The sequence below is a fragment of the Haliotis rufescens genome, unplaced genomic scaffold (assembly GCF_023055435.1).
Source record: "Haliotis rufescens isolate VD_foot unplaced genomic scaffold, xgHalRufe1.0.p SCAF_13, whole genome shotgun sequence".
In the NCBI taxonomy this organism is placed as follows: Eukaryota; Metazoa; Mollusca; class Gastropoda; order Lepetellida; family Haliotidae; genus Haliotis; species Haliotis rufescens.
This window is the reverse complement of record NW_025963813.1, coordinates 24,106,652-24,119,720: the sequence shown is the minus strand read 5'-3', so window position 1 is coordinate 24,119,720 and position 13,069 is coordinate 24,106,652. Positions and strand designations below refer to the sequence as shown.

Genomic DNA, 13,069 nt, shown 5'->3' with positions numbered 1-13,069 from the left:
TGAGGTACTGTGACAGGTGGAGATGGTTGTGCGGGTGTGCTATAACATACCCTACCAAGGAGGTCTTAATATTTAAAGAGACGTTTATTCACATTGCATAATTTTACCCCATGCTGTTAGAGAGAAAGTGAACCAAATGTTTGACATGTGTCACACTATGTAGTGTACACAGGTTCAAAACAGTGCGTCCTCGCTGTGTGGTGTTGTGTCGGGAGGCAGTCCCGTGTATGCTGTCTGTGCCGCGACGCTCTCGGGTGTCAGGCGCTGTGGTATTGCTCACCTCGGAAGTAAGACTGAATGTGTCAAAGATATGTGAGTACATGTCAACACGGCCGGTGTAAAGGCTGACTCGCGCATAATAACACAATGTAACATCAACTACGCTACACTACAATCTGAATCTGATGCACTTGGATTTGGTTCGGTCTACTGCCTTGCCGACATCTTCCTGCGCAGTACTTGTGGCGCGTGTCCCTAGAACATTCCCTTAGTTCTCCTCCCCAACCCCATCGGCATCTATTCCAAATCTCAAAATTCCCAAATTCTATATAAGCAACCTAAGAACACTCTACGTCAGTCCATGCTCAGATAATATATATCTTCTCTCAGTATGAGGCCGGATACTCCTTCGATACACAAAAGATACCTTCAATGACAACAGGTAATGCCCTAATAAGCCGGAGATCTGCAAATGTCTGAAAGAATAGATGGTCAACGCCATGGGATTCCGATCTCAACTGTACCATGTATTTTAAACTGACTTGGAGGATACCGCGATATAGCCGATGATATATCTAACATTCACTCATCCACATGCTCATCTCATGAATGGAAATTGGATAAAGCAGGAAAGCTGCTAAAATATTTGGAAAGTAACACAAATGCAGCATACTAGCCACACATGAAGTGTGTGTACCCTTAAAGATCCGGGGTAGAATACGTCTTCACCAACCCATGCTTGCCGTAATTTAAAGCGACTATGCTTGTCACAAGAGGCGACTAACGGGATCGGGTGGTCGGACTCGCTGGCTTGATTGATGCATGCCATCGTATCTCAATTGCGTGGATCGGTGCTCATGACATCAATCACTGGGTTGTCTGGTCCAGAGTCGATTATTTACAGACCGCCGTCATATAGCTAGAGTGTTGTTGAGTGCGGCGCTAAACAACAAACAAAACGACAAATGTGTGTGCCATTTAATATTGAAACTTCTTTTTTGAGTCCCATAATGATTAAAAAAATGATAAAATAATGTAGTAACTGGCACGGTATGACGTTTTGAGCCGTCAACTTGCACTCAGGCACCTCGGTGTATAACTGTCGGAGTGAGTATAGGAAATGTTGTCTCACAACGGAAGTCACGACTTTGTTTGATTTGTAAACAAAGTAATGTACATTGCTGTATCGATATTTCAAACATGACAAATATGTGGTTGCAGTCGACTCTCCAGTTACCTGAGACCTGTTTCATGGTTGACATCAACTGGTGCCTCCGTGTATTTCACGTTACGTTTGCAGTTACCATGCTGTCCCGTTTGAGCGACGTTTCAAGCTTTAACTTCCAATGTTACTAAAATATAGGAAATTATAGTTGTCTATCCAGACTAAACGTGTCTGTATATACACTTTCTGCTGTCATGTCACAAGCAATTGCACGTCACGGCTAGACAATCTTCTGTTTCATAGTGAACATAGTATAGTGACAGTCTGACGTTACATCATGGGTAAACGATAGCAGGTAGACAATCAGCTGTCACGGTGGTGCCATTCCGCTGAAACATCGAGATGGTAGACCATTCACTTTGGAGTTCGGATAGTGCTTGGACGCTTTACTCAGCGTTACATATACATAATAATCACCATTAGTTAATCCGAAATAAGTTGACTTCATGGTGAAACGATGTTCACCTCACTGCTTCACTGCAAATATACACTGCATAATAGGTGCCGTCCGTTTAGGTGGGTGACCACCATGAACTGTCAAGTATTTAGGTGGGTGACCATCATAAACTGTCAAGTATTTAGGTGGATGACCATCATGAACTGTCAAGTATTTAGGTGGGTGACCATCATAAACTGTCAAGTATTTAGGTGGGTGACCATCATGAACTGTCAAGTATTTAGGTGGATGACCATCATGAACTGTCAAGTATTTAGGTGGATGACCATCATGAACTGTCAAGTATTTAGGTGGGTGACCATCATGAACTGTCAAGTATTTAGGTGGATGACCATCATAAACTGTCAAGTATTTAGGTGGGTGACCATCATGAACTGTCAAGTATTTAGGTGGATGACCATCATGAACTGTCAAGTATTTATGTGGATGACCATCATGAACTGTCAAGTATTTAGGTGGATGACCATCATAAACTGTCAAGTATTTAGGTGGGTGACCATCATGAACTGTCAAGTATTTAGGTGGATGACCATCATGAACTGTCAAGTATTTAGGTGGGTGACCATCATAAACTGTCAAGTATTTAGGTGGATGACCATCATGAACTGGCAAGTATTTAGGTGGGTGACCATCATGAACTGTCAAGTATTTAGGTGGATGACCATCATGAACTGTCAAGTATTTAGGTGGATGACCATCATGAACTGTCAAGTATTTAGGTGGATGACCACCATGAACTGTCAAGTATTTAGGTGGATGACCATCATGAACTGTCAAGTATTTCGGTGGGTGACCATCATGAACTGTCTAGTATTTAGGTGGGTGACCATCATGAACTTTCAAGTATTTAGGTGGATGACCACCATGAACTGTCAAGTATTTAGGTGGGTGACCATCATAAACTGTCAAGTATTTCGGTGGGTGACCACCATGAACTGTCAAGTATTTAGGTGGGTGACCATCATAAACTGTCAAGTATTTAGGTGGGTGACCACCATGAACTGTCAAGTATTTAGGTGGGTGACCATCATGAACTGTCAAGTATTTAGGTGGGTGACCACCATGAACTGTCAAGTATTTAGGTGGGTGACCATCATGAACTGTCAAGTATTTAGGTGGGTGACCATCATAAACTGTCAAGTATTTAGGTGGATGACCATCATAAACTGTCAAGTATTTAGGTGGGTGACCATCATGAACTGTCAAGTATTTAGGTGGGTGACCATCATGAACTGTCAAGTATTTAGGTGGGTGACCATCATGAACTGTCAAGTATTTAGGTGGGTGACCATCATGAACTGTCAAGTATTTAGGAGGGTGACAATCATGAACTGTCAAGTATTTAGGTGGGTGACCACCATGAACTGTGAAAGATGCCAGCTTTGGCATCTCCTGATGCTCAAATTACATATAAGAATAAACATGTGATCCTGAAGTGTCAGATCAAATTATGGATAATAGGGTTCTAGTTATCAAATAGGTGATTATCTTCTTTTCTTTTTTTAAATATCATGGATATATGGTTTACTCTACGTATAGATATAGTTTCTAAATGTCACAAGCTCTGGGCGTCGTATCTCATGGAAAATACCACTGGTTATAAGTGATACATCAAATGCATGGACCTTTGTCCGCTTTCCATATGCAGTAGTGTTAAACATTTCAGCGGTGTATATTACTATTATGACAATAGATGTAGACCAACTCCGTGTTGTGTAATACGTGCATTGACTTGAAATGGATAATCTATCGGTTAAGTTTGTTTGTGTGAGATTTTACCCTTACATTTCTAGCTGTAAACATCGCGTGTCATGGAGTCATGCTTATGACCCTGGACCCAGTTTTACAAAGCGATCGTAACGTTAGGACGACCGTAACTCTCATACAAACATATGACTTACGGTAGTTGTAGCGCTAAGATGCTTTCAACACCGGGGCCCTGGCCAGCTTCAGGCATTGTATTGGTACGATGAAGCTCAGTATACCAAGATGGCGACTACTTATATAATGCCGCTATAGCAGAGCTTATACCAAGGCACCTTCACGCCCATGTCAGATGTATTCCTTTACTTTTAACTGCTGAACCATGACTGAAATGTTAACTGTCTCATCCCTTAAAGTCTGCTGAATGTCTGTGGGCGTTATGAGGCCAAGAGGTGGGACTCGCATGTGGTATCAATGCATTAAAAATGTCATTGTTTTCCTATCATGCCTATTAGCGCATTCAGAATGGCATTTTATAGAAAATGAGGTGAGATGTCATTATTACAACACAACGATTATCCAACATGATAGCATCAGGGCGATAGGACAGCGTTTATTATTTTGGAAATGTAGTAAGTAAGCTTGACAGGCTGACAGTGCATCACGAATATGTAGGAGTTTAAATGACAACACATTCTGTGAGAGCAAGCTGAATATCAATTTGGCTTCACGGACGGTGTTCCGAGAACTATATTTAGCAGAGACGTCTTCAAGTTCTCCTCGTCTTGCATAACTAAGTTATGAGCTAGCTCTGGTTTAAATGTTACAGCGATGCTTGACTGACAGAGGCAGTTGTATGATTAACATGTCCATTATAATGTGGAAACCCAAGTTAAAACCATTTATATCAATTAAGAAATCACTGTGTTATCATCACAATTAAATACAAGTACGCAATTCTTTTAGTGTTTATTTAAGATTAAAACAGGATTAGAAATTTAAATATACAAGTTATACATGTTGTATCAGTTGTACATTCCAAAGTAATAATATCATTCGTTAGCATAATTGGTAACTCTGTTGTGGAAGTTGATTGTTGAACGAACTCCACGGGGACGAATAAAAATATACTTGTTCCCAGGCAGTTCTTCCTTCATTGTACATTATGCAGTACTCCGTGAGTGAACAGTCCGTCCTCATAGGAACGTACATCTGGATGAGGAGATCTCAAGAGAACTTGGTGATGAATGTCAAATGTTAAAGGAAATGCTGTTTGTTGCCGACTGCAGGTGCCCCGAGGAATACATAATGTCTCCTGACATAGTCAGGAAATACCAAGTGATACTGGCACGAACATGGAACATAACCCCCTTGGAAAATAACTCATTTTAAAAGTTTGTGTAACAGTGAATTAACAGTGAAAAAGAAGCAATCATATTTGTATCTTATAGAGGGACTATTACGTTTTCGATGATCAGATTTGGTTTTTACAATCAACAGCTAAACATTTAGAGTGACATTTAGACTTCTTGTTCACATCATCCTACCTCGTAGACTAGGTATTTACGACTGGACCAAGTCACTGTAATATGTACATGCACAGAACAGTATGAATACATGTATACGTATGCATATGCACACAAGCAGAATATATGGCATATGAAGGCATTACCACAGCGCCATGGCAGCCATATCGCATCTTGAGACCGCCGACAAAAATTATGTTGTTGAATCTGAGATCGATGCGACAACATGCGAAGTGTTAGGACTGCGGGGATGGAACAGGTCGAGCGGGCAGGCTTCGGCCCTCTGAGGCGTCCCTATTTAAAACCAATTTTCGTTTTCCATTACATTTTTGCCTGACTGTTCACGGTGTGAAGTTTTTTTGTGCCAGTAATGCAATTACAGAGGTTCTCTACGTTTCTCGCATCTTTTTGACGATCGATCTCTGGTACATGTGTGTGTGTGTGTGTATTCCTGGAAGAATAGGGAAGCGATATGTTTGGTCGTGCGCCTTCCGCGAAGTTGTTTCTTGATCGTTACTCACGTACAGTTTTAATGGACCTTTAATAAACTTAACTTAATTTTTATTGATTTTCCCTTTAACTCGGGTATTTGAGATGTAATGTTTGTTGTTCCCATATAACCTCATACTTTTAGCACTATTATGCCACATGGCAGTAAAACAGTCCCCAATTCAAAGCACATTTAACAAATAAACTGTCAGAGATGGCTGTTTTATGACAAAGCGAAGATATACTTTAGTAATGACATTCATATATTGTTATTAATCCCATAAGTACGTAAGCATAGCTTGATTAGAATATTTGTTAGAGAATTACAACTCTATGTTATTGAAGAACGTTTGCACCAGAATATATTGTCAAACTCGGTTAACGTTCATCACCGACCTATTTATTTTGTTGTTTGTTTCGTTACACTGCAGTTCCAACATATAGCACGGCGGCCTGTAGGTAATCATATATTGGCCAAGAAAACCAGTATTAATTTATTTACATAACAACCATAAATATGCTCATTTTATTCTGGCATAGATAGTATTTAATTAACAGTTAACAATTTCATTTCTATGGGCAAAAGCATGGTAAATAAACATCGATAAATTCTTTAAACAACCTCTGTTCTCTCACATTTTAATAAACTTATAAATTTACATATGTTTGGTTCACTGTAATAGTATTTTGGTAAGTATTTTATTCTTAGTTCTAAATATAATGGACATCTGATAAGGAAGTGATACTCTCCTATTTCATTTAAGTTACATTTTCTTTGTTCTCATGGGGTATTTATATATCTGCCTGTTTCAATATGTAGATCATGCGACATGCAACGAAACCGTGCCAATGCTTTTCTATATTTTGGTATGGAAATATCAACGAGATAGCATTCTCTATAAATGTAAGATTTAAAAAGTTAATAATAAAAGTGTTTATTTGATAAAGCCAATGAAACATTCCATGATTGTAAATAAATATCTTTTAGTCTTTGTTTCAGTGACTGGATAAACTCAGCAGTATTATTGACCGGTTGATCATACCAAACATTACCAAAACCAGATTCAAATAAGAGTTCTCTAACACCAGTTGCCCAGTTTCTTTTACCATTTGAATCAAACAACAATAACATATTATAACACTTTTCGGAAATCTATACAAAGGCATATTTAAAATTATTAACCAATATTTGATAACTTTAATATATGCAAAAATATACAGTGGATAGCGACCACAATAACCTAAACCATAACCCCGGGTGTATTAACTTTTACACCTAAATATTTCTTACATGCATACAAGTGAATCTTTTCTATAGCATCTACTTTTGAGAGTCCCCAAATCTCTGCACCATACAATAAAATTGGACTTATTTTTACATCAAGAAATTTGAAAAGGGTATTATAATCAAAGTTTAGACCACATGCATTTTGTTGTATACCAATGAATACCCTTTGAGCTTGTAAGGATGCTTGGCTTACATGATATGTCCATGAAAGACGGTTAGTAAAATACACTCCTAAATATTTATAAAAACTTGTTATCTCCAATTGGTTACCGTTATAGTACCATTTTTCATATTATGATAAATTACCGCCGTTTTTAAATACAACAATTTTTGTTTTATTTCTATTTACATTCAATTTCTATTCATCACAATACTTTTTAACTTTAACCTTTAATAGTACTTGAAAATAGTCGTGATGAAACGCTATTACCCTAATCTGACCAGTTGAATCACATCTTACGAGAAGGTGTTGGTTGCTGATAAACAACTGTGACCCGGGTCCCTACGGGGATAATCTATATTATGTTGATGACACCCATTGCTATTGCTTCGTGCACATTTTATCTCATCTCTCTCACTACACCACAGTCAAGATGATATTTAGGATTATGCAGTCAGCGACTTATCTCTAATAGATGAGTCTCATAAAGTAGATACAAGGGTATCACATTATGCCTCATGTTTCAATACACAATATACCATACTGATGTCGTTATATCACACTGTGCCTCATGTTTCAATACACAATATACTATACTGATGTCGCTATATCACACCGTGCCTCATGTTTCAATACACAATATACCATACTGATGTCCTATATCACAACGTGCCTCATGTTTCAATACACAATATACCATACTGATGTCGCTATATCACACAGTGCCTCATGTTTCAATACACAATACACCATACTGATGTCGTTATATCACACCGTTCCTCATGTTTCCACACACAATATACTTTGTTAATCCACGTTATTGTGTCACACTATGCTTCATTTTTCAATGTACGTTATACAATATTGATGACTACTATATGACATATTGCCTCATAATTCAATGTACATTGTACAATATTGATGAATACTATATGACATATTGCATCATAATTCAATGTACATTATACAATATTGATGACTACTATATGACATATTACCTCATAATTCAATGTACATTATACAATATTGATATCTAACTTTATCATACTGAACCTCATATCGTAATGTACACTATACAATACTGATATCGGCTATATCACATTATGCCTCATTCTCAGTATATGACCATCACTACTGATGTCGGCTATTTTGTACTGTCACCCGTGAAGATCCGGGGTAGAATAGGTCTTCAGCAACCCATGCTTGTCGTAAAAGGCGATTGCGCTTGTCATAAGAGACGACTAACGGGATCGGGTGGCCAGGCTCGCTGACTTGGTTGATGCATGTCATCGTATCTCAATTGCGTAGATCGATGCTCGCGATATCCGTCACTGTATTTACGTAGGTCCCTTTATCTTGACACAACTGTGTTTGACTGTACATCAATGTACAGTACACAATAATGGTGTCTGCTGTATTTTACGCCATGTCTCTTACCTCAATGTAAAATATACTATATTCATGTCTGCCATTTTACTCTATACCTCATTATTCAACATGTGGTATACCATTCTGATCTCTGCGACATAAAGCTGTGCCTGATAATTCAATGTGAAATATACCCCTAGTAATGTTTTCCACAGCACATTGTGCCCTAGCATTTTGTGTTCAATATACGAAACGCATGTCTTTTTTGTCAAGATTCAATGTACCCTTCAAGGTCATGCATGCCCCCATTCCCTTCTGGCGCGCCCTTGTTGCGCTTCCACTTTCAACTGTAAGAACGCCCTCCCCTGGACCTGAGTCCTTCGAGGCGTCTGTGTGAGGTGGACACAAGCTTAGCTTTCTCCATACATGTATGGACTGCTGGACACAAGTATATATCTGTAGAGACCAACCCTTCTTACCTCGGGTGAAATACTTATTACAGAGAAGGTCCAAGTGATGGTCTTAGGGCATGATGCTTCTCTGACCGCCATCCATCGTTATGCCCCACAGCTGACTTCCGACGTCTTCGCCGAATGAGTCTGAAACAAGATGTCCGGCGCCACAAGAGTACATTATACATTTGCTAATGATGTTCAGATGTTGACCTTGGTTCGTGTATGTTTTATAAATGAGAAATAATGTGAAACTAGAATTTGTATTAAAAATCTTCTTGGAAGCACAAGAAATTAGAAACAATGACATGAAATTTACAAAGAGGATGGGATAAAGATCGTTTCATGTCAGGAAACCTGTTTTCGTGTGTGAAAAGTCATACTTCAAGAATCTTCTCTGAAACCACAAGATCCAAATATAGGAAACCGCGAAACAGGTTGGTAGGATATACACTATATTAGAGTGTTAACGTGAAATTATAGCCTTTAGATTAAGAAAAAAAGACACATGACACAACAATTGAAAATCACACCAACAATTTATGGCTACTTATAACATGTCCTATCTGTTATCCATGTGGTACTGAATGGCAGATATGTACTATGGCTAACGTTCTTTGTATGATTTCACCAGACTAATTCGACATCTCCAAAACAGAATATTAATGTTAATGTTACTGTAACACTAATACCCTGCCTGACTGAAAGTCAAATGAGCTTGTGTCTTGGAGCGATATCCGCCGCCCGCCCGCCCGCCCGCCCGCCCGCCCGTCCATCAGTATGTCAGTCGTCAACATTTACACTTTTGACATCTCCTCTGGACCCACAACACCTTAGAAACGTATAGATTGTGTAAGACTCTACATTCCCAGTATTGCATGTTTAGTCGGAGATTACATGTGTTGTGTAGAAGCGTCTGTTATTTATTGTGGTTATTCACATTTATCCACGAATGACCTTTATGAAAAACATACTCCCGATAGGGTGGTGAGGTATACAATTTTACAAAGTCGAACCTCTCTGAATATTTAGTAATCTGTTTGCTGACATAAACCCTATTCATGAACCAACATGCGACAAAACAATTATCGGATCTTCTTAGAATTTCGAAACAAAACATAACATGTCTATTTCGTGAATGCATACTATTTTACAGACTCTTAATATACATTCGGGCGCTTGCCTCTGATTATTTACCTGTGTAAGAGTCCAACCAAGTGCCACCCACCCTCAACCCCGTCAACAAGAGCGAGTAGTGCGCAACAGTATTTGAAGTTGGTTTATGTCTTTGGTCTTTGTAACTTTGGTGAAACCCTCGAGTACTGGTATTGTTGTGACAAACATAATCAGGGCGAAGCAAGAATCGTGCCGACTTGGCCACACGTGGCCACAAGTTCAAGTGGTTGATCGGTATAAGAGTGCAGAACAGGTTTGATTTACATCAGTATTTTCGGCTGTGTTCAATACTAACATTCACAATCACAATCGCATTGCTATTTCGAAGTACTTACTCTTATTCCTCCCCCAATGTTCATGATATCAGCTCGTACCAACGCTGATAAAATTGGAAGGGTGTATGTCTGTGGTTAAATTGCTGTGAAATTAGTTAAGGTGTGTTACTCTAGCCTCACTAAGGCCATTCGTTGACGCTTTGGGAACAGTTCAACCGCCACGAAGAAAACGAATGATGTGCGTGAGGCTGATAGGAGATTAAGGACATTGCGTTACGGTTGAACATTACTTGAATAAAATTTGAGATGCGTGAATCCTTGTTGCGCTGACCGAGAAGGTGGTTGTAACAAAGGTAGCGGTGATCCCGGGCCAGTCGGAGAATACCTGAACGGAGCTGTAGACATTGAGGCAGAGTATCGGGGTGGCGACGTCGGTGGTATGTGTTGACTGGTCAGCAGTGATAACTTGTGATTTAGGTGGTCTGAACCTCTTCCTTGTTGAGATTAAAACAGTACGGGTGTGACAGTAGGACTTGAAACAGTTAACATGGGGCCTTGTTATGGTCGTATGGATTTTTATGAAATGAGGTCAGGACGGGACCCGGAATAGAGGCGATCTCCACATTCTCGTGTATAGATTGTTGAGACACCGTTCACACATCAGTTAACTTACATGTGTTGGAGACTTATGCCAATACCATATTTAATATCCATGCATTTCTTTGTAACTACATATGATACCTGTATCAAAACGTTTGTTAAAACAGTAGTAGAAGAAGCGTAATGTCAAGAGAAAGACCAATATACTATTGTAAACTTGTCATTATTAATGAACCATGCAGGCGGTTCCCAAACGTGTTTTTTCGTGTGTACAGGACCCTTCAGAAGTCTGCCTATATGTTTTAGTTTATTGTGTTGTAAAAGGGGTGGTTATGGCCGCTGTAGAAACTGTGTGTCATGTTAACTTGCTTTTTTCATAATGTGTTAGCCTCTTCACGTTGATCAAATGAATAACAATAACCTGTTGCAATGACGCCAGCTTTAGTGCACTCCACCTTGTATGTATTCTTGTGAAATAGGGGCCGGCCGGACTAATTATTAGCCTTGGCACCGTTATGTTATAGTTGATTCCTGGCAGGATGTGCCATAACTCAGAGTGGTTTTGACTCGGAATGTTATGTCATGTCATTACTGATTGGAGGAATGTGGGTTTTCCAAACTGTTTGAAACTTTTCAAAATGTCATGTGGATATTTCTGGGTGTAACTGATTACTGACAGAATGGGGGTATGATCGGTTTGGTTGTTGGTATAATATGTGTTTTCTTTATGATGATGTGTTTTATCTAGGACACCTAATCACAACCTTCCCATCGAGACTGGCCGCTAGAAAGGAATTGCAAAAGAAAACGGAATGTGTACACTATGCAACTCCCCAGCCAGAACTTATGAATTTCACTATATTTTCAGGGTTCGATCGTCTAAAATGAATAACTGAGCTTAAGAAAATGTCAAAGTTCACTTTATCATCCTTGCCAAATCCCTTCTGTATGGATCTTTTTTAATCCCCTGACTGTTAAATAGGCTCTTAGTATAAAACAGTAGAAGTTCTGAGTAGTTTCTGGTTGGGTTATGGAATCATGGCCTACACTTTCGAGTTTACATCTTGTGCAGTTTAATTGACCACATTACGTGACGTTTTCTTGTATGTGCTTTTGTTGTTATGCTACTCATAACGTTAAACCCAGGATGGTATTTACCTGATAATGATGCATTTGACATTGCTTTTCTTAATGTATTGTTATACTGAACCATGACTCTGATTTCTACATTTCTACATACGACTGTTTGATAAAATATTGTCATGCTCCGGTCAGTGCTTAACAACCTCCTGTTTGTTTCAGATGACACCTTCAAGACATTCACTCGACAAATGTCAGAAGAATCTCAAATCGTGTCCACAAGGTAAGCAAGTTCTACTCTTGTCTCGCTACGTAGAACCTTGTGATGTCCTTAATCCTAAGGCTGCCTTTCGTACCTTGAATAGAATGAGAAAAGCATGTGTACATGACCCACCAGACAGAAGATGACCCACAAACTGGTATGTTGATTGGAACAGACAAGCGGTAGCTCAAGGAAAGATAAACATTTTTTTTTTTTTAAATAAATATTACATATCATTTCGTTTGAATGTTGCGGCTTAATCGTGTTTCATTGTTTATTAGCTCACCTGACAGAAAGTGAAAGTGTCGTGGCAAAACCTGTTTACTCCACAAAAGAGACCAATAAAACTGTTGACAGTTGCAGAATCACTTAACACTACTAATAGTTGAGTATATTTGTTGGGAAAAAGTATGCTTTGATTGTAAAATTATCGACATATGTATTCAGAGAATAACAACTAGTGGACTTCGAGCGTTAATCTCACGATGGAGTAGAAGTTGGGTGTGAAGGGAGACCATAAACGTCATTGGGTTCTTTGTTTACAGACGTCGGGTAGTCCATGTTTTAATTGTTTGTAATCTTAACACATGAATTCAGTAGTATCGTTTGTGATTCATATTCACTCTTAGCTTAAGAATAAATGCATATTTATTGTATTTACTGTATATAGCTTAGTTATGAATGTCGCATACTGCATTCATTCAGTGAGAGAGAAGTTACTGCAACGTAGATAGCTGGGGGATTTAAGTCCTTTAACCAAGGCTATTTTAGTCACGTGCAATGTCATA

General features: G+C 38.9%; 1 protein-coding gene across 7 annotated transcripts in view; it reads left to right on the top strand.

Annotated features, from left to right (window-relative positions):
* LOC124127082 overlaps nt 1–13,069 on the top strand; it is an 81,559-nt gene that overhangs the window by 51,905 nt on the left and 16,585 nt on the right. For 6 of the 7 annotated variants that reach the window (XM_048394329.1, XM_048394330.1, XM_046490530.2 and 3 more), the window contains exon 2: nt 12,242–12,302. In XM_048394329.1, coding sequence (XP_048250286.1) covers nt 12,242–12,302 — 61 coding nt within the window. Of the gene's footprint in view, nt 1–10,754; nt 10,777–12,241; nt 12,303–13,069 lie in introns of those variants that run through there. The other variant, XM_048394331.1, reaches the window with a different exon arrangement.